The sequence below is a fragment of the Monodelphis domestica genome, chromosome 3, assembly GCF_027887165.1.
Source record: "Monodelphis domestica isolate mMonDom1 chromosome 3, mMonDom1.pri, whole genome shotgun sequence".
Lineage (NCBI taxonomy): Eukaryota > Metazoa > Chordata > Mammalia > Didelphimorphia > Didelphidae > Monodelphis > Monodelphis domestica.
In genome coordinates this window covers 124,450,266-124,478,126 of record NC_077229.1, presented here as the reverse complement: position 1 = coordinate 124,478,126, position 27,861 = coordinate 124,450,266, and the positions used below count along the sequence as shown (strand labels likewise).

At 33.8% G+C, this 27,861-nt stretch overlaps 1 protein-coding gene across 37 annotated transcripts in view; it reads left to right on the top strand.

Moving 5' to 3' along the window:
- Nucleotides 1-16,129: 16,129 nt before the first annotated feature.
- The window catches only part of PHF20L1 (PHD finger protein 20 like 1), a 108,800-nt gene continuing 97,068 nt past the window's right edge, over nt 16,130-27,861 (top strand). For 31 of the 37 annotated variants that reach the window (XM_056823069.1, XM_056823064.1, XM_056823066.1 and 28 more), the window contains exons 1-2: nt 16,130-16,268; nt 18,540-18,658. In XM_056823069.1, coding sequence (XP_056679047.1) covers nt 18,576-18,658 — 83 coding nt within the window. In that variant the 5' untranslated portion in view covers nt 16,130-16,268; nt 18,540-18,575. The remainder of the gene's footprint in view (nt 16,269-18,539; nt 18,659-27,861) is intronic. The other 6 variants (XM_056823070.1, XM_056823051.1, XM_056823049.1 and 3 more) reach the window with 1 other exon arrangement.

Genomic DNA, 27,861 nt, shown 5'->3' with positions numbered 1-27,861 from the left:
TATAAGTTTTGGCTGAAAGAAACAATTAACTGCCCTGGATTTCCGCATAATAGTAGACCTATAAGAGAATGTCCTTCACTCAAAACAAGAAAAAAGAAGGTCTTTGTGCTCTCTGACAACTGACACATTAGAGTGATCAAATTCTGCAGGGTCAGCTAGCTTGACAATAACATTCAAATAATTTGTCCTAATACAGAAATTGCTTTGGAGACCTTTTTCAGACTAAAAAAACTTCATTGTGTCACAATATAAGATATTATAAAATTCCAAAGCTATGAAAAAAACTGTCAAATTTGAGAAATACGAACTTCTTTTCACAAATTTCATAATGTTTTTAATTCAACAAACATCTAATGAGCACATATTATTTTCAGTGCTGGGAGGTCAGAAAGCTGAATATAATGATCTCAAGGAACTACAGTTTAGTCGAGTAGATGACATAAAATTCAAGTTAAGGAATATTTCTTAAGCATCTACTATGTGCACTATGCTAAGCACTGGAGACACAAAAAAAGAAAAAGAAATATACAGGGATAGATAGATAGATAGATAGATAGATAGATAGATAGATAGATAGATAGATAGACAGACAAAAACAACCTCTGCTCTCAAGGAGCTCACAGTCTAATGGGAAGACAACATGTGAACAACTAAGTATATATCAAAGACAGGATTAGTTGGAAATAAACTCAGTGGAAAGGCTTTAAGATTAAAGAGGGCTAAACTTTCAGAAGGTGAAATTTTGACTGACAAAGTCAGGGAAGCCACGATGCAGAGATGGGGAGAACTGCATTCCCAACAGGAGGAGACAGCTCATAAAAATGCACTGAATTGGGAGATAGAGTGTCTAGTAAGAAGAACATCAGGAAAACCAGTGTCACTGGAAAGTGACAGTAGACATGGAAAGTAGTAAGATATAAGCATACATAAGTGATTTTCTTGGGCCAAAAACTCAAGATGAATCAATGATTTGACATCAGCCAATCAAAACTAATGTAATTGTTTAATGACCTTGAGAGAACTGGTGTGAAGCATAGTGAAGCAAAGCATTGTGATCTTTGCAGATCTAATGTTCCTGCAAGAATGGCTTCCTGAAGAAGTGGAACTAAAAGGCAGATGGGATGTGTGGGTCTGTTTGTTTCAGTGCCATGTATTACTATTATCTCACTGTTGGCATTTTGTTCAATAGAATTCAGATAGAAGTGGTTCAAGGACAAGTAGCTCTCCTAGTATTCTTTTATATCAAATTTTCTTCAGGCTACTGCACAGATGGATAGAATAATTGCTTTTTTATATTTGAATAAAGGCATAAAAATATAAGATCACTTTCTATGGGCTCAATGAAAGCATCCTTTGTACAATTCAAACAGTAGACAGAATAATGTGGATGATGTGCACCTTAATCTATTCTATTTTTTAAAATCTCATCACCTAGGTTTCTTTACATTGATAGCATTTTATTCTACATAACTGGAAGAATATGAATGTTTGGGATATTAAAAACTATTTCAAACACTTTTTCTTATGGATCAATGCTATGCCTGTTTGATTGTAAAAAAGAGTTCAGACTGTTTCAAATTTATTGGTTTAGTTATGTGAGATAATTCGGGGTCCACTATCATAGTCCAGGAAAGGTGTAAAACTGTTGATTTATAATTCTAACCATTAGTCCATATCATACTATTGTAAGGATAGGAGTTTTCATCTCTTCTACCAATTAATTTATCACAGAAGGCTGAACAACTCAATTGGATCAATCAATCAAAACAAACTAAATTTGAAAATCCTTTAATCAATTTGATGCAGAATAAAGAAATACCTTGTGATGATATGAAAAACTAGAGTCCATGTCTCTAGGACTAAGTATAAATAAGCAAGATAGTTTGGAATCTCATTATCCAGTGACTGGTCATTTTAATGGTGAAAGAGCTTCATCCAAAACTCTGAGAGGGGATCACTTGGGAGGAGAAAAGAGTTTCTCACCCTTATTTCCTCCACATATCTTTCTCAGGTAACTATTTGATATGTAGAAACCTCATTAGAGGTCTTTTTAGTGATGAGAGGTTGTGGCAGATTACCAAAAAGGTTGGGGGTGGGGGCTGAAATAATATTATTGAAGGGGCTTTAGGGAAGAAACATAGAAGGAACATATAAATATTTTAATTTTATTAAACAAGGAAGGGGAAGGTAAAAAGGGAAAAAAGGGAAAGGGAGTGATCTTAATTATTTTACCCTCTAAATTATAAGCTATCTGACTACAACTATCTTATTTCTAAGTACTTTAAAGACAAAGTGTTTAGTGTTTAGTGTGCCTTCTTTTCCACAGCCAAAGATATTTCTAGGCTTGTAATTTGAATGATGGTTTCTCAAGCTGCTCCAGGAAAATGTTCCTCCTTCTTTATCCAGGTCCAAAGAGATTGTCAGTTGCTTAACTGTTTCTCTGGGATTCTATTCCACCAGCTCCAGGGAAAATTCTAATCCCATGCCCTGTCAGTCACTCATGTCCTAAGTCTTATTTCCTATTTTAACAGTCCCCCCTTTTCACAAAGCCTAAATCATGTTGAAAACACTATTTTGGCATTTGTGTACAACCTAAATTACTTACAGATTACTTACACTAAGATATCTACCCAAAATAACAAACAACCTACACTCAACTATCTTAAGCTAACTAATACTAACATATTCTAAGGATTTTATCAAGGAAAGGAAAAAAGGGTTTTAAATAAGAAACAAGTAAAATTTCAAACATATGCAAAAGCACAACAGGCAAATAACATCAAAAGCAAAAGATAAACACAACTTCCACACAAACACTAAACTCATAACCACTACTCTTATCAGCTAATTCAGAACATTCTAATACTATTGTAATACACTAACATAAAACTTAGAGAAAAAAATTTGAAAATTACAATAAACACATTGCATAAGTTTTACATCGAAATTAAACCAAAACATTAAACCCACTTATGCAAACTACATGTAACAATAGACATAAGTGAGCTATTTACACACATATATATGCACATAGCACATACATACAATATATTGTAATGATTAAAATAGTGGAAGACTTAAATTGTGGCAGATAAAAGAGTGGATGAGTAAATTGTGACCACAGAAAATATGGTTTCAAGACAGTTTCTTGTTTTAAATCAAAATATATCAGGTTGTCACCAGGGAAATATTCCCAATTATGTACTATACCCAAGTCAGCTGGGTTTTATAGAGATTTTAATTAATTCAAATGTGGAATTAAAGAAAAGGAGAGAAAGAGAGAAAAGGGGAATAATGAGAAAAGGATAGGCCGGCCCAGGGCAGCCCTGGCCAACCCAGGCCTAAGCCCTAAGAGAAAGATCAGTCAGTCTTTAATCACTCACCACAAGATCTGTCCAAGCAAGGATTCTAGTGACACCAGGCCAGCTTCATCTCAGCTGACTACACCAGCTCAATCCTGAATCTGAAACTCAATGTCAATCTGAATCAGAATGTCCCTCAGCTCCCTTTCTGAGCTCCTTTTAAAGGGAAATTTCTCCTATGTCACCTCCCCTAAATTCTTACGTCTACCAATCACAGTAGATGTTTTCCAAAGGACAGACCATTCTTAATTCACACCTAAGTAGACTAAACTTTTGAGTAATTCACTCCTGAGTAAGTTCTCACCTCTTTGCCTTTTGCAAGTTCACAAGTTGCCTGACCTTTATAGGTACTTAGCACCCTTTTGTATTAGTTCTAAAAATAGACACAGCCTAAGAACTTTTTGCCTCATTATAAGTATGGGTTTAAGTACTTTTCATTGTTCAGCAAAGAGTTTACAACTTTATCTTCCTCCTAAAGTATGCTTAAGTAGGGGTGGAGTAGAGGTCTTCACATTCCTGATCTAAGTAGAAGTCTCACATTCCTGATCTAAGTTCCTTCATTGTTTAAAATGGGGAATGGTCTTAACCCAACCTTATGAAGTAGGGTCTGAGAATTTTTAAGGTTCACAATATGCATGTATGCTACACATATGTACATATACTTCATATTTATACATATGGTACATTGTGTTATATACATATACACACTATAACAAAATTATTAACAATCCCATTATACACACTATTTATATATGTTTAGATCTGTATTTATAATTTTGCTTGATATGTGATGTTACATGTTATCTGTGTTATGTAATGTATGTTGTAATGTAAGTAGTATTTAATCTTATTTTATATACTTAATCCTATCTAATTAAATCTCAATCTTCAAAATTCTTCTGTCTACCTAAATTTCTATACTAAAACTAAATATCTAAATAGCTATAACTACATTTTGTTAGTAACTAACTAATCTATAGCTAATGTTAGTACTATAACTATACATTGTTTCACTCATTTGAGTAGTGATTCAATGTAACCTAACCATGTTAATGTTTTGTGTTTATTTTGTTATGTTGTTACTTTGTTATGCCATTTTTTTTGCTAGAGTAATGTCTGTGTTACTCTTATGTTAGTGTTATGTTACTGTTGCAAGCAATATACTCATCACTACTTCAGCTCTTTCCTTCTCTTCTCATCTCATCTTGATTGAATAATTCTTCTCCAACCCCATGGTAGTAAATATATTTATGTCTGTTTGTGTGAATATGTGTTATGTTGTTTTGTGTTATAATACATTACCCCAAATTTTAATTAATTAGTCCATTAATCCTGTGATTCTCTTCATTGCAAATTTTTCAAAGTCTTTAAATTTATAAGTTTCCAGTCTTTTAACAATGTCCATTAGTTTCTTGAATTCTCCTTTTGATCTGCATTATCCTTTTCTATCCTCTTCCACTGGAATTGTCCTTTCCTTACTGATCTTTTTGATGGCAGACTCAATTTCCCTGATGATTCTAACTTTCTATGATATCTTCTTCGTTTTCTTCTTTGATGATTTTTACATTTTCATTATTTATACCATGTGCTAATTTTAAATGTGAACACTGATACCATATTAAATTCTACCAAAAACTTTAACTGAAGATGAAGAAACTAATACAGTGGTGTAAGGACTTCCCCAACTCTCTTATGTTGCTGATGTTTTAACAAAACTTTTGATATATGTAAAATTAATATTAGTCTTTAGTAATAAAAGTATTATGGGTATGAGGTTTATTAAGGATTATTAGAATTAAGGATACAAAATAATAAACCACGTACCTAGGGCTGATTAGCCCATTCAAAACCCCCACATTTAGCTTACTCACTACATCCTTGCAAATGGAAGAGCAGAGAGAGAGCCAGTTAAATACTCATTGTGATCTCGCCCAGGTGGAGAGGGACTTCTGGGGATTGAAGTTTAGGGTTCAAATCTCCATTTTACACATATACCATATCTCCTGGTTTGAAATCATGGAGAGAATAATCCAATGACCAGATTGAATTAATACTCCCATATCATGTAATTCTTTGAATCTTTGTTGTAAAGTACTTAAATAAGAAGCAAGTTGACAATCTCCACCTAAGAGAGATGAATAGACTGTCTTACAAGTTTTTTCTTGTAGTGGAGCATGTCCAAAGAGCATTTTATAGGATAATATATGCAAATCTATTCTTGGTGTCTTATGTAAGTAAACAGAGCTATGGGAAGAATATCTGGCCACTTGAGATGAGTTTCAGCACAGATCTTCTCCACCATAGTCCATAGTCTTGAGTTTCCTATTTACGCATTCCACCTGACCTGAACTTTGTGGGTGATAAGGAACATGATATTTAGGTGTTATTCCTAGATTCTCATAGACTCTTTTCAGGATATCTTGGGTGAAATGAGAGCCCTTATCAGATCTGGTCTATGGTAAGAAGTACTCCAAATCTACGTATAATTTCCTTAATCAACACTTTTACCACAAATCTAGCTGTGTTTGTATTTGATGGAAATGCTTCAGGCCACTTAGTTAATCTGTCTACCATTACCAGACAAAACTTGTGTCTTCAAGTTTTTGGCATGCTGATGTAATCAATTTGCAGACTATCAAATGTACAATATGCTAAATGTCTACCACCTAAACCTTTCTGTCTGAATGTCCCTTGATTGAATTTTTTTGGCAAACAGAACAGCTTGTAAAGATCTTATTTGCTACAGTATTTATTCCAGAAGCTACCCATTGCCTCTTTACAGAGTCAATTACAGCTTGAGTACCAAAATGACTTTTTGTGTGGATGGCCTGACATAAATAGGTATGCAATTCTTTTAGTAACAGTGGTTTTCAAGTATCTGCAACCCATAATCCATGCTCTTTCCTTGCTCCAAACTTCTCCTTCCATTTCTGAATTTCTGAGTCTACATAAGCTTTTTCTAGATCATCAGATTTAATAGTTAACAAATTCATTACATGTACTGAAGCATTTCTGGCAGCAAATTTTGCAGTGATATCAGCTCTATGATTTCTTTTAGAGACTGAATCTCTGTCATAAGTATGACTTCTACAATGGATCACCGCTAGCTGTTTAGGTTTCTGGATAGCATCCAACAACTCAGTTATTATTTCTGCATGAGCAATTAGTTTTCCCAATGCAGTAATAAAACCTTATTTCTAGACCTGTCCTGTAGCAAGACAAACTGAAAAAGCATAACGAGAGTCTGTATAAATATTTACACTTTTACCATCAGCTAGAAGACATACTTGCTTTAAAGCTACCAACTCTGTATCTTGAGCACTAAGTTACTAGGTAATGATCCATACCACAGTATTTCATATTCTGTGACAACTGCAACACCTGTACATCTAATTTCATTACACAAATATGAAGAACCATCAGTGAATAACACAAAGTCTGGATTTTTGATTGGAGTGTCTTTTAAATCCATCCTGGGCTACTACTACTACTAGATCTACTACTTCAACACATTCATGTAATGGTTCACCATTCTTTGGCAAACCAGGAAGAAGTATAGCTGGATTTAAAACAGTATACCTTCTTAACTTTATGTTTTCACTACTTAGAAGTATAATTTCATACTTAGATATTCATCCGTCTGAATATGCTTGAGTATGAAATTTCCTCATTAGTGCTTCTATTTGATACAAACAATATACAGTCAATGGACATCCCAAAACTAAATCAGCTGACTTCTGAACTATCACAGCTGTAGCTGCTACACCCCTTAGACAAGGAACTGTACCAGCAGCTATTGGATCAAGCTGACAACTATAATATCCACTTGGACAATAACTTTGTCCTAAAGTCTGTGTCAGCATACCAGAAGCAATACCTTTTGTCTCATTTACAAACAGTTGAAATGGTTTTGTATAGTCTGGTATACCCAAAGCTGGTACAGATAAAATCACTTCCTTAAGCTTACTTAAGGCTTGCAGATGTTCAGGTTTTAGTTTCAGAGGTTCTGTTTCTATATTCCTGGTTAGATCTGTTAAACATTTAGTAATTTCACTATATCCAGGTATCCACTGCCTAAAGAAACCAGTTGTTCCAAGAATAGCTCTGAGTTGCTTCTTGGTCTTAGGTGCACTCAGTTTCAGGATGTCTGCTATTCTTTTCTGTTTATACTTCTGGAACCCTCTGACAACACAAATCCATGATATTCAATGTGAGGCAAAACCCACTATAATTTTGCCTTGGAGATTTTATGGTCATATTTATATAATTAAATCAAAAGAATCTTGCAATCTCTTGGATGCACTTTAGCAGATGATGATATCATCAACAAAATGTCCTATTTTACTCTCCATGAATGTTATGGTTTTAAGGTCTCTATTGAAATTTGTGGAAATTGGCTTAGGGAATCGGTGAATCCCTGTGGAAGAGGAGTCCATGTCTACTGCATTTTCTCCAGGCAAAGATCTTTTGAGAATCCTTGTGGATCATTATTGAAAAAAAAAAAACACTGAACATAAATCTATCATGGTGAAATATCTTGCCTGACTTGGAATGGAAGAGATTATAGCAGCTGGGCTTGGTACAATAGGATATGTCTTTACCACATAATTGTTTATAGCTCTCAGATCCTGAATTAACCTGTAGACTATTTTACCATTCTGATCAAGTTTTGGCTTTCTTATTGGAAGTATAGGTGTATTATGTTCCGAGAAGCAAGGTATTATTGTCCCTTGTTGGATTAGGGACTCAATAATAGGTCTGATACCCTCTAGTGTTTCTATTTGAACTGTACCACCCTCAGAAGGTCTTTAGAATGTTCCACTCTAACTTCCTTATCTCCATACACCCCTTATAAAATCACTAAGAAAACCATAAAATTTAGGTTTTACAATCTAGCTGACTCAGCCAACTTAAATATTATAATAGGATTGAAGGGGTTTTAGGGAAGAAACATAGAAGGAACATAAATATTTTGATTTTATTAAACAAGGAAGGGAAAGGTAAAAAGAGAAAGAAGGGAAAGGGAGTAGTCTTAATTATTTTACCCTCTAAATTATAAGCTATCTGACTGCAACTATCTTATTTCTAAGTGCATTAAAGGCAAAGTCTTTAGGGATTAGTAATCTTACAACCAAGTCTTTTGGTGTGCAAAGTCCAAAATCCCAAGAGAACTATTCAAAGGTGGTCTGTTCTATCTGTCCAGAATGGAGACTGCCTTCTTTTCCACAGCCAAAGATATTTCCAGACTTGCAATTTGAATGATGGTTTCTCAAGCTGCTTCAGGAAAATGTTCCTCCTTCTTTATCCAGGTCCAAAGAGATTGTCAGTTGCTTAACTGTTTCTCTAGGATTCTATTCCACCAGCTCCAGGGAAAATTCTAATCCCATGCCCTGTCAATCACTCATGTCCTAAGTCTTATTTCCTATTTTAACAGGGCTCAATGAAAGGGAAAGCAGTTACAGATAGATGTGGAATGACAGTCACTCAATAATTATGACCATATAAGGAGGTAAGATTCCTCATGACAGAGAGATGTCAATTCTTTTTAAAAATCACTGATCTTTGGAGTTCAGGACAGAGTTATGCCTAAAGAGAACTTCATGAAACCTCTTTGAAGAGAGAAAACGAATTCCAATCAAGTTTTGAGTTGGTCCTTTGTACACATGTGTGCTCCCCTACCATTGTACATTATATTTCAGTATCTCCCAGATACCCGCTTAGATGTTCAAAGGGAGACTACTCCTGGTTTGGGCAGAAAGTTTTATACCAATTATTCTTACTATGGTACCAAATTAAAACTTTTTTTCCTGAAAACAAAATGAAGCCCTTGTCTGAAAATCAATAGAAGCTCATTGAAGGGGATTTGAAAACAAGAGTATTAGTCTCAATTTCATCACAATCCCTCCAACATTTATCATCTTCCTTTTTTGTCATACTAACCAGTCTGAGAGGTGTGAGGGGGTACTTCAGAGTTGTTTAAATTTTCATTTCTTTAATAAATGGTGATTTGGGAGCACTTTTTCATATGATTAAAGATAATTTTAATTCCTTCAACCTGAGAATTGTCTGTTCATATCTTTTGCCTATCTGTCAATTGGGGAATGTTTTGTGCTTTTATAAATTTGATTCAATTCTCTCTATATTTGAGAAATAAAGCCTTTGTCAGAGACACTTGCTATAAATTTCTTTTCCCAGTTTATTATTTCCTTTCTGACCTTGGTTGCATTGGTTTTGTTTGTGCAAACCCTTCTTAATTTAATATAGTCAAAGTTATCTATTTTATATCTCATAATGTTCTCTATGTCTTATCTGGATATAAATTTTTCCTTTATCCATAGATATGACTGGTAAACTATTCCATATTCCCCTAAATTGTTTAAGGTATCACACTTTATTTCTAAATCATGTATCCATTTTGACTTTACCTTAATATATGGCATGAAATGTTAGTCTGTGCCTAGTTTCCATATACTGTTTTCCAGTTTTCCCAATAGTTTTATCAAGTGAAATTTTTAAAGCAATAATTCTAGCCCCTCAGGACTAGTCCTAGAACTCAGAGAAATAGCAGTCAGTCAATCTCTGGGAATTAAGCTTATGATTATAAGTGTCCAGTTTGGGTAATGGGCCCAGAGAGAGTGCTATATTAAATAAATTTGATAGATGTGAAATTTATACACATTTTATTTGTGTTTTCATTTCTATCATGTCCAAGTATAATCTGTGTTTATCATTAAAGTTCTAACCCCTTAAGGATAATCCTGCTATAATTTCTGGTAGCAATGACCTAGTTAAGGAATTATATCATAAACCCTTCAATTTCTAAATGACTCAGGTATTTGTTTAAGGCTTCCTTATTGACCTATTGTTGGCTGGATTCATGTGAGGTATCACCCATTGAAGGTCTTGATTTACTCTTGGATTTAAGCCCTTATACAGACTTTACTGAAAAGTAAACTACTTTCACTTGCATTCAACAAAACCAATAGTATATATGTGCTATCAATTTTTACTATCAGTGAAATCTTATTACAAAAACATTTCTATAGTGTTTTGGGGTTTTTTTCACTTGTCTTTCAGATTCACTAAGAATTTCAATCTTCTTTTTTCCTTTTTATCAAGTAAATATTCTTTTTTCTATATATTTATTTAAGTTGTTCTAGACATTGGTGGCATGCTTTAAATAGAGAATGTTATTCTACATGGACATCAAATATCCTCTGTACTTGTGGCTGTTTTATAAACCTGAAGAACTGAGTCAAAGATTTTTTGATCATCAAAAAAGACAGTAATAATAATGATAATTAACATTAATACAACACTTATTATATATCAAGCAGGACTGGTGCTAATTTTACAATTATTATCTCCTTTGATCCTGATGGTAACTCTGGGTGTTAGATCTAATATTATTGCTATTTTACAGATGAAACTTGACATTTTACAGAGAAAACTGAAAAAACAGACAAACATAATTTAAGTGATTTGCCCATGGTCACACAGCTAGTAAGTATCTGAGGCTTGATTTGAATTCTGATCTTCTTTACTGTTGGCATGGCACTTTATCCATTACTCTACCTGGCTGCTGGATGTTATGGTGCTTTGGGATAGATTAGTTTTTATATTTGTTTGTCAACCTTTTTTGCTCTTTAGACCATGCACAATTTTTTATTTTTATCTAGTTAATGCTAGAAGTTTTAAATGTTTTGTACAAAGTATACAAAACAAAACAAAATTGATTTATATTAGTTTTGCTCTTCTCGTTTCTTGTGATGAGGTTCAGATGGAACTATTCCAAGGACAATTGGCTATCCTCCCATTAACTTATATTTAATGTTTTACGATCTATTATGCTGGTGGATAACATTGTTTCTTTATTCAATTAGTTAAAATGGAGGGAGGAAATGAGCATAATTTTTGTGTTTACTATGTGCCAGGTACTACACTAAATATTGCTTTCAAATATTCATTTGATCCTTTCAATAGCTCTGCAAAGTAGGTGTTATTACTATCCCCATTTTACAGTTGAGGAAACTGAGGCAAAAAGACATACTCAGGGTCCTATAGTTAGTAAGTGTCTGAAGTTGGTTTGAACTGGACTCTAGGTCAAATATTTTATTCACTGCTTCACTAGCTGCCTCAAACAAAGTATCAGGATATTAGATCATCATTAAAAGTCACATTCAATGTTTCTTTGGTTCAACTGCAACAGAATATATAGTACAATAGGCTATATGTACTTTTATCTATTCTCACATGATTTTGACCTTTTACTAGACCTCTGAAGCTTTTTGCTACAAAGACCTTAAAGATCAAAATTATTTGGAATGACATCTATTAAAATATTTTTAAGATTTTGAGGATCAATTTTATATCCAAATAATTATGGGTAAAAGTTTAGTCTGTTTAGTCCATGATAATGGTTTCCTTATGGAACAATTTACTGGCTAAGTGTTCCAGAATATTCTAAGTCTGTATTTGTAATATGGGGATTTGTCATTTGTCCATGAAGAATTGTGAACATCTGATGTATAATTTTAGTCATTAGATAATATCTTGTTATTTATTAAACATTATTATTATTTTTTTAAACCCTTACCTTCTGTCTTGGAGTCAATACTGTGTATTGGCTCCAAGGCAAAAGAGTGGTAAGGGCTAGGCAATGGGGGTCAAGTGACTTGCCCAGGGTCACACAGCTGGGAAGTGTCTGAGGCCAGATTTGAACCTAGGACCTCCAGTCTCTAGGCCTGGTTCTCAATCCACTGAGTTACCCAGCTGCCCCCTAAACATTATTATTATTAACTGAAGAAAGTAGGATTGGTTTTTCTTTCCTTTTTCCTTTGTTAGAATACATCTCTGTTATTATGTTCAGCCCTGAGTGTCCCATTTAGGAAGGATATTGACAAACTGGTCCACATATCCAAAGGAGAGACTATGATCCTAAAAGACTTCATGATCAAACCAGTTGAGTTCTGGATGAAGAAATTGGCTATATTTAGTCTGGAGAAGAGAAGAGTTGGGCTGAGTTGTGGGAAGATAGTTGTCTTTAAATATATGAAATTGTTTTGTGGAATAAAGAAAAGATTTCACCTGTGTTTTTCCTGTGGGAAGAGCTAAGATCAACAGGTCTAAATTTCTGAGAGTCAGATTTCAGCTCCATGTAAGAAAAAAACTTAGAGAAACCGAGCCAGCAATAAACAGTGCATCCAAATCAAGAGAATTCAAACTTGATACGTGGAGTGGAACCTTTTTGAGGAATAGAGAAGTTTGGTTCCAAACTCTAGAAAGGTACTCTAGGATTTCAGCAGAACTAGGCCTTATGGGAAATTCACAAAGATTCTACAAATCAAAGAGTTTACATTTAGGTCATATGTATTTATTAAGCTGAGCCCACTCTACTTAGCTATCTCTTACAAGTAAGGGGAGATTGAAATAGTGTACTATGTGCTGGGGGTGGGTAGCTATTTCTGTAACAATTGTCCTTGCTAAACCTGTTTAGTAAATCTCCCTTAATAAAATCTAATTGATATCAACTGGTTAATCAGTTTTGGGGAACATACCAGATAGGAGTTCAAGACAGTATTAAAATCTCTCCTCCACTTTCTCAGCATAAACTCTGATGCTGAAGAGAAAAGTAGTCAGTCATTCCCTAGGGACCTAGCATGCTAATCCCATTGAGACCTGGGGAAAGTCACCCAGGAGAGGTTGCTATACAAAGATGAGTCAAGGGGCAGTTTGGTGAAAAGGATAGGTTATTTTGAAGTCAAATAGATAGATTCAAGTACCATTTCTAATTCACACTAGCTATGTGATCATGGGCAAGCCACTTAATTTTTCAATGACTAGCAATTTTCCAAGATTATAAAAGAGAAAATAGTTGTTGATCTGAATTAATGGAGATTTTAAATTAGAGTTTCCTACACTACTGAAATCACAAATCTGGACCCCTTCCCTGAAAAAGAAACATTAGTCATTTAATACCAAACCCAAGTATAATTAACAAAATTTCCTAATTACTATTTATACTTTAATTAATTTTAAAATATGAAACATCATAATTTGTCAGTCACTTTTCCAAAGAATATCTATTCTTTGACCATTCTCATTCATGGTTCCAATTATTAGGTCATAATATTTAGTCCACTATTCTGATTCTGGTTTTGTTGCTATTGTTTTATTTTGCTTTGTGTTTTCTCAAAGAGTTTTTATGATTTTTAATAGTTTTTATGCTTATTCCATTTAGAGCATTATATTCCATCACTGTGCCACAATTTATTTAACCATTTGAAGGGCTTATTCTATACCAACTCTTTTCAGATTCTTCCAACTGCTAGTACCCTCCTTTCCTATAATACCTTGTCATTAATCTGTAGATACTCACATCCATGCAACAGTGGCCAGCCAACAGAGCATGTGTGGGGACAGGCCAAGGAACAGAGTCAGTTTTACATAGAAAGTAGAGAGGTACTCAAAGTAAGTTAGGTATAAGGCAGCTTTTTATTACCTCTATACAAAAGTGTTTTAACACAAAAAAGACTCATAAGTATACACTGACAGGAAAGTAGTAGCAATTCAAAACTATCAATACACCCTTGAGATGATACTTACAATATCTTAACGTGAAGCATTTTGCTGGACTGAAGAATTGGCATTTCAATTTTGTCTCAGATGGGTACTATCACTTTCATGTCCATGTCTATTTTTTGGTAAGCCAGTCCAGAAGTTGGGCTCCTTTTCTTTTCAGTAGTCATTTTTTTTTTCCAACATGTACTCTAAAATTGCTGTAATATATACAATTTAGACAGCAAACAATTGAGCAATCCAGTAACTCCTAAACACTCCCAACCTATTAGCATCTGTTTTAGGATCACTGATCAGCCATCTATGATCAGTGAAAGAAACAAAAAGCTGAAGAGGCAAAGAATGTTGTGATATCCACGATTAAGCTTCTCTAGGCCAGTATAAGTGCTGTGTGTCATGTGCAAGTAGTTTGCCATTTCAGTTGGTGTTCTCAACCATTTTCTAAATTCAGGGAAAAATTTTTAAAAGTTCCAAAATAATCAGTGATAGGAAGAAAGAAAAGTCTACAGGAGACAGTCATTTCTTTCAAGTTCTACAGAGTAGGCAGCTTTTCCTAGTTTAGTGGACACTGTCATGGGAAGAGAGGAACATAGGGACCATCCAGGGTTTGCTATTTTATTCCAAAGGACTAAGTCCTTTAGGCCTAAGCTAGAATTGACCAGCTCAGAATTTAATGAAAATGGCTTAAACAGAATACAGGTGTCATAGGGCCTATTTCCCCGCATGCTAGTTGGGATGTCCATAGGCTCATATGTACATGTTATCCTCTATCAGAACTATGTCAATGATCCTATGAAAATGTTCATGTTTAGTGGGCAGCTAGTTGGCTCAATGGATTGAGTCAAGCCTAGAGATGGGAAGTCCTGGGTTCAAATATGACCTCACACTACCTAGCTGTGTGACCCTGGGCAAGTCATTTATACCCTCCATTGCCTAGCCCTTACTGCTCTTCTGCCTTGGAACCAAAACATGGAATATTGATTCTAAGCCAGAAGATGAGTTTTGTAAAAATCTTAATGTTTAGATTTTTAAATATTAGACTCCCAGGAGATTATAAAAGCAATCATAAATTGATGTTGCCTATCTTTGTCATTCCACATTTGTAATCCTTTTATGTGTTAAATATTTCTTCTATGAAGAGAAACTCAAAAGCTGACCTAAATATTTTTATTTACAGGACCTTGCACATTGCTTGGCAAATAGTTGGCACTTAATGAGTTTGTTCATTCTTGATTTACCTTATTTTCCCATTTGGGGTGGAGTAAGTCTTAGCATAATATCATATGTTTGGAGGATGGTATGTCCTTCAGAAAAAGTTGAGGACCTTGGGAGAGAGTAATCTGACCATTTATGACCTTGGTTTTGTGTTTTTGTTTTTTTTTCTCTTCTCCCTCCTTTGGAATGAAATAAATCATGTCCTATGTAACCTTGAGTGACTGTTGTGGGGAAGCTGAGAACCCTTTTAACGTTTCTGTGAACTTAGGAGCCACTTTCAGATATATCAGGGGTAGGATTCGATTCAAATTCAAGTTTAAGATATCTTTTAGTAAGCAACTCTGCTTTAGTGTCCAGGTCCACAGATTAAATATCTTACTAGGTCATATAAGTGGTGGGGGAGGGCTACAGACGTGGGCATCCTGAAGAGGTGACCCTTTCAGTTGATCCTAGAGAGACGGACCCTAGTTAAGAGAAAGAAGCCCTCAAGATTAAGCCCAGTGTTTCAGTTCTGGGCCCCAATGTTACACTAATATGGGTGGGAGTCAAGATGGACAAGGGCTTATGTATAACAAAATAAGGGTTCAAAAAAAAAATTAGGCTTTTACTGAGCTTGCTCCTTCCAACCGCCACAGTGACAACTGTCAAATCCCCACAGACTAAGCAACGCCCTTCCCACCAATTGTAGAATAGTGACAAGACCTCTCCTCCATACTGCCTGCGCCAATGTCCCCCGCACCCCACCCCTCTGAGCGTCACGTGACCGGGTCCAGACCGGCTTCCGGCGCGGCGCACGACGGTGACATCACGCAGGCCCGTCGTCGCGTCAGGGTCGGCCTCCCTGCTGAGGGAGGGAGGGAGGGAGGCGGTGGCTGAGGCTGTAGGCGGAGGCGGCTGTGGGCTATGTGGGGCTTTGAAGGAGACTGAGCCCGTTTCCCTCCTCCCCCACACCGGACACGGCGCTGTGGACACAGACTCGCCCTGGTTCCTCGCCCCCGGGGCTGAGGCAGAGACCCAGGCAGGCTGTCCTGCTTGGGCTCGGGCCCCGGCGCCGGCGCTGGCCAGGCCCAACCGCTGGGAACGGAACGGAGCGGAGCTGAGGAGGCCGAGTCGGTAAGAGGAGGGAGCGGCGGGGCCTGGCCGGGGCCCAGGTTGGGACGGCCCCCGGCGCCGGGTATCTGTCTGTCTCTCCCTCCCTCCCTCCCTCCTCCGCTTTCTTTTCTCCCTCTCTCCCTCCCCTGTCTCGCCTCGTAACTCTCCGCCCCCTTTGTCCAGACTCAGCCGCTCCCTCCCTTCCCTTGCCTCCCTCCTTTACCCCCTGCTGAGGTCCCAGGGAATGTCAAACCTGGCAGTCTTGACACTGATTTTTCTCTGCCTTTTCTGCCAGCCTCTCTTTCCCTCTTACTTTAGTTGTCATCCCTTATACTTTAATTCCTCGTCCGTCATGATACCTTTTCCTCTCCCTGACACCTTTTCTGTCTTGTCCTTTTCTTTCTTTTCTGACCATTTTTTCCTAGTCTATCCCCTTGTCTTCCGTCCCTCCCCTCCCCAAGCTTTCCTTGACTCTCCTCTTGGCTTCCTTCCCCCAGCTCCCTCAGTTTTTCTTACCTTCCAGTGTTTCTTATAGCCTCCCCTTCTTCTTTGACTCCCTCCCAGTTTGCTTCCCTTCCCACTTCCACTCTTGCTTGCTTGCTCTTCCTTCCCCCACATCATCTTTCAGGCCTCCCCCACCTTTTCCTTAGTCCCCCATTTTCCTTGCCTCCCTTCTCTTCATTGCGGTCAATCTTCTACGATTTTTTCCCTGATTTCCCCCACCCACCCTTTATTCGCTCGTGAGTGTCCTCCACTTAATTATCCCACTCTTACATTCCCTCTTGCCTTGCTCCCCTGCCTATATTTTTTGAAGATTCAGTCACCTCTTGGGGTCTACAAGTACATAATTTCCTTTTTTCCCTCATCGAAATTTTTGTAATTGTTTTGTAACTCCTGCTTCAGTTTTTTTGTATCCTTGACCTTAATTCATCTTTCTCATGACATCTTCCTAATTTCTTCTATCCCTAAGTATTTCCATATACTAGGTGAGTTTTTATTTATTACTCAGCAGTATAGTCTTGTTGTGAGCCTTGTAAAACTTAGCATGCTTCCATTTGCTGACTATTTACACTGTGCACTCTGGGAGGAATCTGACAAAAGGTTAAAAATATGTAATTATGTATCTACTTAAACGTTTCAAATGTTGTCACATATGTAGCCATTGCAACATATATTCTTGAGTCTCCTGTGGCCTCCCTCCCCCACTCCCCGCATTTCCTAGCAATGTAAAAGCAATGTAAAAAAAAAAAGAAAAAGTATCTTTACTTGGCTTTGATCATCCCCTTCTACTCTCCACTAATTTTGAGTATTCAGTTTTGAATTCGGGGCATTTAATTCTGGCATTAAATTTTGTTACCACATATATGATCATTTTTTCTTTTTACTTATTGAAAGTAAGAATGAGAATGATAGCTGATTAGAGATTTTTGCTCATTTTTGGAACTCTTTCCAAAAAAAATTTGTATTTATCCAAAAAGTTGCCATTCAAAATAATAATTGGAAAATTTTATATATTATATTGTAGAGGTTTGTTTGTTTTGGCTATTTTGGCAGAAGTTTAACTTTCTAATTGCATTTTGCTTAGGATAATATAATCTGTTTATATGTCCCTAAGAAGCACATACCAGCCATAGGGAAGAGATAGTTATAGGGAAGCAAGATTAAAATTGAGCAGTTTCCAATACATTTCTTATCTGAATTGAATCAACAAGGCACACTTAACTCATCTCAATTTTAAAAATTAAAATTTTTGTGTTATCTTATATTTTCCACTTAACTGGTAGTTAATGTGAAACTTTGATACAAAATTCTTAAAATTTTTATTAAGGTAATGGTACTGTAGCTGAAATTGGACTACTTTTTAATCAGATAATGTAAAATTTAAAGTTGATTTTTTTTGCATGGATTAAAAACTTTTTAGGGATCAACATAAAGTATTTGGATTTGTTATGGCTATTAAATTCCATTTAAGATTTCAGGTGGTTCATTTATTTCTTAGCAAATTCTATTGGTAGATCTCTTCACCCTTCAACTCAAAATTATAATACATTTTATCAACTTGAATAGTATTTATTATATATACTCTCCCTTCGTCATTCAGTTAACTATAAATTGAACAAATCTTAAGTGTTGAAGTATCTTTAAATTTCCTCTAAATTGTCACTTCTGAGTGGGCAAATATTATAATTTCCAGTTTTAGTTTTAAAATATTCTATTTGAATTTTCTTGTTTATTTTCCCACCTACCCCCAATATGTCATGCTAGAATCTAACAATTTTTTTTCTCTTGAAGTAGTGAAAAGAGAAAACTGAAGAACAGACTCTCAAGATGAGCAAAAAGCCCCCAAATCGTCCTGGAATCACTTTTGAGATTGGTGCTCGTTTGGAGGCACTGGACTACTTACAAAAATGGTATGAAAAACATAGATTTTGTTCACCTTAAAGTATGTGTAGCATGCAGTTCTATGTCTTAACAAATTCTGCCCAAACATATGAGCTTTTACTTTTTTCCTTGAAAATAAAAAGTTGCAGATTTAAAATTTTAATGTAATTTGGTTTTTTGCTATAAAACTATTTATTAAACTTTTGTTTAGGTATCTATGGAATAGAAATAGATACAAAGGATTTGAGGGATTTAGAATACTTTGGACACATGAAGCCTATTTTAGTATGTTCTCTTATAAATATGTAATTAACTTTCTTCTTATATTTTAAATGTGCAGGTATTATCTGATGGTTTTCAGTCATATGCAGCCCATTAATGATAAAAATTATACTTTTCCAAATGAGTCATGTGTTTAAAATTTGCTCGTATTTTATTTTCCTGAATGAACATAATTTACCTCCTCCAACAATATGTCCATGTGGCCAGTGGATAAGTGTCTTATCTTTAGTTTACCAGCATTTAAATTAATATTTTTAGATGATCTAAAAACTATGATTCTTTGCACTGTTTCCTTTTCTGATGCTCTTCTTTTAGCATTGCAGAAACAGGAAAAGGATACACAGGACTGAATGGCATTATGTATTTTTTTTCTGTTTAATTAGTGCTTGTGGCCAAATAATTTCATCACTAAATGACCAGCCTAATTGTACTGAATTTCTCTGATAGCTGGCTGGTACTTGGTAAATATCTTTGATTGGTTGCCAGGACCATACCTGAAGCTATTCTATCATGGTACTGTTAAATTTTATCCTCTTTTGGGCATAGCCTTTGAGAACCCAGGGTTACCTCCACAGCATGATGAGGCATTAGAATATGACTTTGTAAAAGACTAGAAGAAAGAAAGAAGTTGCAACTAAACAAAAGGGTGACTCTCAGGTACTCTTTGAAAAGACAAAGAAAAAAGTATTTTTTTTAGATGACATGAAATTTATTTAGAAAATCCTAGAGATTTAGCTAAAATTAATTAAAACAACAACTTTAATTAAGTAACAGGATATAAAATACACTCACAAAAATAATCATCAGACTTTCTCTATATTATTAAAAAACAGAAATAGAAAAAATTCATTAAAAATGGAATGCATAAAATAACTGGGAATCTACTTAACTATGACAGGAATTATGTGTATATAACTATAAAGCACTCTGTGGAAATAATAGATGACAAATAATTTGAGAGACATTAATTGTTCATATTTGGACCTTGCTAAAAAAAAAATCACAGTGCTGCCTAAATTAATTTTACTGATTTACTGCCATGCTGAACAACCTATCTACCAAAGGATTTCTGTATAGAACTAGATAAAATAATGGCAAAATTCATTGAGAGGAAAAAACTGTAAAGAATATCAAGAAAATATAATTTTTTTTAAAAGTGAGAAGGAAGAGAGTGCATAACAGTAATAGATTTCAAAGCAGTAATGACAAAAATAGAAAAGTTGTTTGATGAGTATACAGTTTGAGTATGTATATAAGACCTAGAAATGATTTAACATGATTACATAGTACTCCATAAACCCAGTGGCACCAACTGCTGAGGGAAGACCTTGCCATTTGACAAAAGCTCCAGAGAAAGTAGGAAAACAGACCAATAGAAATCAGATTTAGACAGAGATCTCATACTTTTTAACACAAGCTCCAAATAGATGCATGATCTAGATCAGTGGTATTCAATTCAGATAAAAACAGACAGTACTGCTCTATATGTAGGGATCCCCATGGTCATATTTTGACTTAGTTTTGAAATGTAATATTATCTGCTTTTTATTATATTTGTATTTATTTTGTAAATATTCCCCAAATACATTGTAATGTTTCCGACCACAGTTGGGTGTTTTGAGGAACACATGTGGCCCATAACTCATGTGTTTAACACCTCTTATTTAGAAATGATAAAAGTTATTGATTATAGATAAATTAGAGGAAAAGGGAAAAGTATTTTTCCAACTGTGGATGGGGGAAGAGTTCTTTATCAAGAACAGATAAGATATAATCACCCAAGAAAAAGTGGACAATTTTGATTATATAAAATTGAATCAGGAAAAGTTAGCTGTAAAAAAATATCTGCAAAAAATCTTTTTATTAAAGGTCTACCTTTCTAGATAGATAAAAAGTTGATACTAATATATAAGAATAAGAGCCATTCCCCAGGAGATAAATGGACAAAGGCTGTGAATAGGCAATTCTGAACTAATGAAATGCAGGCCATTAACATCCATATTAAAACACTCCAGATATCTAATAATATAATTGCAGTTTAAAAGAACTGATGTTCTACTCACACCTATCATATTGGCAAAGATGACAGAAAGAGTAGCAGTTGTTAGAGGTGAAGGGACTATGAGAAGGCAGATACACTATGGTTCTGTTGATAGAGCTACAAATTGTTCTAGACAGTCTTGAAGGCAATTTGGAACTATACCCTAAAAGTCTCTAAATTGTGCCCTCGACCCAGCAATAATGTTATTAGGTGGTATTATTACTAGGACAAAGAATATGCAAAAATGATCTCCCCAGAGAGGTCAAATGGAGAAGGGACTCAAGTGCAAAAATGTTTTTAGAACTTTTTTTGTAGCAAAAAAATAAATACTAAGTGGTTGCCTATAAAAATAGGTATAAATTATACTATGTGAAAATAATGGAAAGAAATGACTAAAGGGACTGATTTAAAGAAACCTGGGAGAACATGAGTAAATTGAGCAGAATCTAGAGAAGAGAAGAGTTTATACGATTATTATGATACTGAAAAGCAAAACAACTTTGAAAGACTTTAATAAAAACACTGATGAATGAAATGATATTCATGATACTTTGAGGCTGCTGAAGTATTCCCCTACCACCTCATATAGAGGTCATAGACAGAATGAGAAATGCATTTTGAGATACCACTAGTGCGTGAATTCATTCGCTGGACTATGTTTGTTCCAGGGGAAGTTTTTAAATTTGGAAGGGGGGCAGAGAATTGTGAGTGGGGTGAGAGTAGTGACAGTACTAGAAAAGAAAGAAAAGAACATGAAAGAAACATTTAAAAGTACATGGAGAGGAAAATGAAGTTCAGAAGAGGATATAGACAAACTGGGAAGTTTTAACATCATGTTAAATTTAATATTAAAAGAATAAGCTGTAGGTAAAAGAGAGTCAGTTTCAGTCCTTTTTCTCTTTTTTATTTTATGGAAAAATTCCTGTTGGATGCTCTATCAAGTTCATAATTTAAAAAAGTTTATTCCAAAAAGGCACAGGAAGGAGATAGTACATTGGCTATATCATATGTCTGAAGGCAACAAGAAACATTATTTCATAGAGCATTATCCATTACATACCATAGTACTTATATGTATTAGCAAAATGACAGCTAGAAAAATAAATGTGGTTGGTGCACTGACATTCAGGAGGTAGAGAAATTCTATAAAGACATCAGTAAGACCTAAATTCAAAAATATATTTTAGGTGGAGATGGTGAAAAAATGTGTCTGAAGGTATAAGTTAGGAAGAAGATATTTGAGAGTACAAATGTTTGTAAACTTCACAGCAGAAGGCTCACACATTTACATCATGGATACTTCAAAAAAGAATTGTTACTGTATCAAGCACAATATGACATCACCAAAAAAATAGTATTTTAATAGATACAAAAGGACTCACTTATGCAGGGAGTCATCCTTGTATTAGCAGTCTTTGTAGTTAAGCAATGACTTATAGATCAAAGATCAGAATTAGCAAAAAAAATTTCTGAAAGAATAGCAAAGAAAAAATATATAGTCTATAATTGACATCACTCAATCTTGAAGTTTTTAAATGAATGATTAATAATGTTATAAATGGGTGATAGAAAGGAAAAGCAGCATCACCATTCATAATTATATATAACTTTTAATTAATATAAATTAGTTGTCATAACAGAGCAGTGAAAGAAAAGTGCCAAACAAAAGAGATGGTGGCCCAAGGCAGCACCAATTAAGGATATAAACTTGTTTATAAAATTTTATTCTGAAGGTATGAAAATAATTATGAGCTATAATCACTCATACAGCAAAGAGAATCATTAGAGGATAAAACTACTACTTTAAGCTTGGTTAAATAGTCAACAAAACAAAATCATACCAAATACAGGTAAGGATAAAAATGAAAGAAGAGAAACAAAAACATTGAAAAGATATACAGTTTTGTTTTTTTAAACTGACTTTTCATCATGAAAAACAGTAGAGCTACCACACTTAGACTCTAGCGTCACAGCCTCCTAATGAACTTATAGAGGTAGTAGAAATGGCATTGAAGTGAATAAATATGGGAATTGAAGAAATCCATCCTGGATATAATAAATATGATTGTCTGGGCATGGAGAGATTTATTCACAAAGTATCTGAGTTAGTGGTATATCCCAAAGGTATAGGGGGAAAAAAAGTAGGATTGAAAAAAGATGACTAAGAGAAAATTAACAACTACTAACCTATATGCCTTTTTTATATAAAATTTTTGATATTCATCTATAAATATTTTGAGGACATTCTTGATGAAGGTATATAAATAGAGAAGAGGCAGGATTTTGCACATGATATTCTAAAAAAGATTATATGTTTACTATTATGCAGTTAATTGACAGATGTAGAGAATACAAGATCCCATTATGCTTATTGTTGATTCTGAAAAAGCTTTTGATTTTGTAGAGCAAAACTCTTAAAGGTGGCTTTCCAATAAAATATCTCCCCTACAACAAAATGTTGATGGTTCCTTAAATGAATAATAGAATGATCAGAATTATCGTGTTCTACAACTCTATAATAAATAATAAAAATTCAGTTGAGGTATAAAACAAGAAGTATTTCCACCAAAATGTGTTCACCATTATGCTGGAAAAGAACCAGTTGCAGAGAATTATTTGTGTATTATGAGGTCCTATAGGTGCTTCTTTTATATAGATGACATTGTGCTGATATCAGCAAACACTTTACATTGCATAGCTTCCTGAAAACACCTATAATCACTCATATAATCACTCAAAAGAATTTGACCTTATTTTCCTTACAGGAAAGGCCAAAAGAGTGAAAAAAAATGTTTATTTCTCAGATTATGACATGCATTTGGATAGATTACTTATAGTGTTTGACTTGATCTATCTACCTACCTACCTATCTATCTATTTGGTACAGACAGTATATGAATAGACAAGTAGTTGAGACCAGAATTAAATGAGAAGAGTAGGCTGGGCTGCCTTCATGAAAACCTCGATTTTTAATGATTCTAAAGTTCTTCCTAAAACAAAGACCCATCTTAAAATTACTAATATTCTACCAATGTTGCATGGTAGACATAGACATATGACTCAAGACATAGAACACAATAGTCTTATAACTGTTAAAAGTGAGTATCACACTGAAGGCAATAGAAAGGTTCATGTTAATGAGTAGGCTGCAATGCATAACCAATAAAAACTTTAAAATAAGAATGGGATTAAGAAATGTCAGGGAAATTTATGGTAGGAAAAGAATGTAGGCTAGTCAGGAATAGTTGAGCTCTGCTGAGTGAAGAAATGGGTATTTAGCATTGGCAATACTTCATTTGGTACCCCATTCCTTGATAGTTTGACTGTGGTTATTTATTTATTTATTTTTTGCATTAACTATTACCTTAATTGACATCTAGGATATATACTATTAATGATTACTTAAAAGTGCTTAAATATAACTAACATTTCAACTTTTTTTTTTTCTTTTTAATTTTGGAAAGCCCTTTGATAGCCAAACATGTGGACACGGTTGCATCAGGAAAGGTTTGAAAGAGGGTAAACCTTGCATCAGTCTTAGAACTGCCATATTCCTTGGAGAAATGGGTTTTAGGGAGCTGTTGAGCAGGGGGAATAGGAAAAATAGGTATCTTAGCTACTTCTGAGTTCATATGTTTTGTTTGACATTAATTCAATCTGTAAGTGCTTTTGTAGCTGAATCTGAATACAGAAACATGTTTGAACCAAATGAAAATGTTTCTTTTAAATGGTCTATGTTTCTATTTTTTACACAGTTAATGAAATTTTGATTGTATTATGAAATATGCTGTGCATGTATTCTCTTGAGTGCTAATTGTATTCTTGCTATTTGTTAATAAAAGTTATCCTATTTTAGATTAGTCAATAATTGACCATCATTGATCTCTCTCTTGTTCAGAGAATGATTTTTTTATCATAGAAGAAACATGTGATAGAAAGGAAATCTATACATATAACAATACTTTAGGTTACACTACTCACTACATGACATTGATAGATTTGTCAAAATTTGCAGACTAGGTTAAAGGTCAGAATTTAAGAATTAATTTAATTTAAAATAATTCATGTTTACAGAGATTTAATCCTGTTACATAAATAGTACAGGTGTTTAGATTTTTGTTTTATAGATAAAAGAACTGAGGTTCTAGAGAATCAGGACTGGAATTGGAGTTGTCTAACTACTGAATCCAACGGTTTTTTTTTTTTTAACTATATGCTGCTACCACTCATAAAAAGTGAGATGATTCTGATTAGTATTATACTTATGTGTGTATATCTATAAAAATATATATATATACATATATATTATATTCTGTATATATGGTATAGAAGAGTGATAAATCTTTTCTCTGGGTATATACTCAGAGAAAAGATTTATCACTCATTCAGTATTATTGCAAAGTTATACTGACTTAGCAACTTAATTAGTGTCTAGTGTTGGGAGAGCATATAGTGTTATTTGTAATTTTCTTTCCAGTACTGTTTATATCATCATTAATTTTGCATTAGAATATGTTCACTTTTGATGTCCAAATATTTACTGAATGAAACAGTTTAAAATTGCTTTATATTGGAAAGATTTTAAAAAGTATAAAAAATAATATATTTTAAAAGCAACTTCATGGGGAGAGGGAAGGGAGGGAAAGAATATGATTCTTGTAACCAAGGAATAATATTCTAAATTGACTAAATAAATAACTTACAATGAAACAAAATTAAAAAAATAAAAAAAGAACAGTTTGCTGCTAAAAAAACCACAACTTCAGAAATCAGTAGCTATTTTATATTTTTAATGGAGTAAGAGTGAAAAAAATTAAACCCAAAATATTGTATAATCTTTTCAAGAAAATTGTTAGTAGATTTTATATAGGATCATTAAAATTTATGAACATAATTAAATTTTTATTCTCTTATCTGCTCAATTGTTTTAACCAAATATAAGGAGCTGTAGTCAGTCATAATAGCTAAGAATTATATAGTGAAAGCTGAATTGCTTTAGTTTTATCTGATCATTTTTTTCTAGTCTAGTTTGAGTTGAACAAAGTAACCTTTCCATAATTGAAAGAGACTTAATATGAGTGTTTTGTTAATTATTGTTAGCAACAACTTTAGTCAACATAGTATTACATATGGCTAACTTTTTTTGCCTTGTGCAGTTATGGATAGACTTTATTATTTTATAATTATTCAATTCATACATAAAGTTGTTTTTAATATTTTATATTTGTAGCATCTGTGAAATTATAGATGTCTTGTTTTTAAACAATAGAGTTCTATATGTAATTGTCTGATTAAAGGCAATCCACTTCCCTTGTTGTGGATTTATTACTTTATATCAGCAATTTGAAATAAAGTGCCTTGAACACAGCAAGCACTTAATAGATGTTTGCAGTATTGAATAAAATAGTTCTTATGCTTAAGTGATAGTAAAGTCTAATATTATATTCTCAGTGTTCCTTTAGTCATTAATATTTGTTATCCAAGATTTGAAACATCAAAGAAGTTCTGTGGCACTTTTTGTATTTGGCTCATGTGGTATGTTCTACTTGATATTAGAAATGTTTTTTGTAGGTAGTTGCTTCACTAGCAATAAAAGTACAAAATATTTGAATCCTGAGTATTTTCTGTCTTAAATGTCTAGAAATAATTACTTTTCTTCATTTTTTTAGACCTTTTATATTCTTTATGATATAGTAATTATTTTAGATTTACTAATTCAGCTCAACAAATATTTTAAAATATCTACTATGTATTTAATACTATTCTAGGTACTGGGGATATAGAAGTTTAACCATCTCTTCAGTGTTTATATTTAGTTGAGGGGAGATAAACTGTGCTAGCTTGTTTTAAAAAAACAAAAACATTATTTCTGGATATATCTTTCATATAGTCATCCTGGGGAAAAAAAAAGATGCAAAACCCTCTAATGATAGCGTTACTGAAGGGTCTAGTATTATTTATCTGGAAAAGGTTTTTATGATTGTAAAGAAGAAAAATGTTCTCCATAAATAAGTTAAATTTTAAGTTCAAAAAGCAGAAAATTTTCAAGTTCTTAAACTTTTCATTTTAGGGTAGATTTACTTTTAAGTCAAATCTGTTTGAGACACCAAGTTGAAAGACTTGATTAACTTAAATTTTTTACCTTATTTCTTAATCTGACTTTAGTATATTTTCTTCACAACTCAGAAAGAGATGTTGGCTTCATCTCCTAGAAGCTACTTTTAAAATTTCAAATAGTGATTTGCTTTTGATGTTGAGAAGTGATTTAACTTCAATTTGCAGGGTTAGTTAACTTGAATGATTGAGGATTTTTTTCTGACTAAACCTAAATCCTCTTTAGAGTGTTTTAATTTATATTCTCTTAATCCATAAATTTGTTCTGAAAACACCTAGTAATTTGACATGTTGAATATTAATTTATTAACAGAAACAAATTACATATAGAAAAATGTTTACATATATATATATATATATATATATATATATATCACCTATCTTTTAATCTTGATTGCCACCTCTGTTGCCACTCATTAAAAATCTATAAAAGAAAATCAGGAAAAAATTTGATATTAGGACATAACAAAGAACTCTGATTCATTGGTTGGAAAACACAGATTTGGAAGCCCCTATTTAGTGAAAGAAAAATCCTTAATTTCTGTTCTCAAATTGAAGTCCCTTTTAGTTTTCTATGTTTGATTCTATAATTCTTTGATTGAGTGAGATAACTTTATGATAAAAATGGATCTCTTGGCTAAAACTCATGTAACATTTTTTGAGTAGAAAAATAATTCAGCATGTTATTGTTTTTAATAATGACTTATATACCCTATACATTTTAGGAGAATTCCATGGTTCTATACAACTTTTACATAAAGAAAATAATTATATTGTCTTTTTTAGTGGCTATTT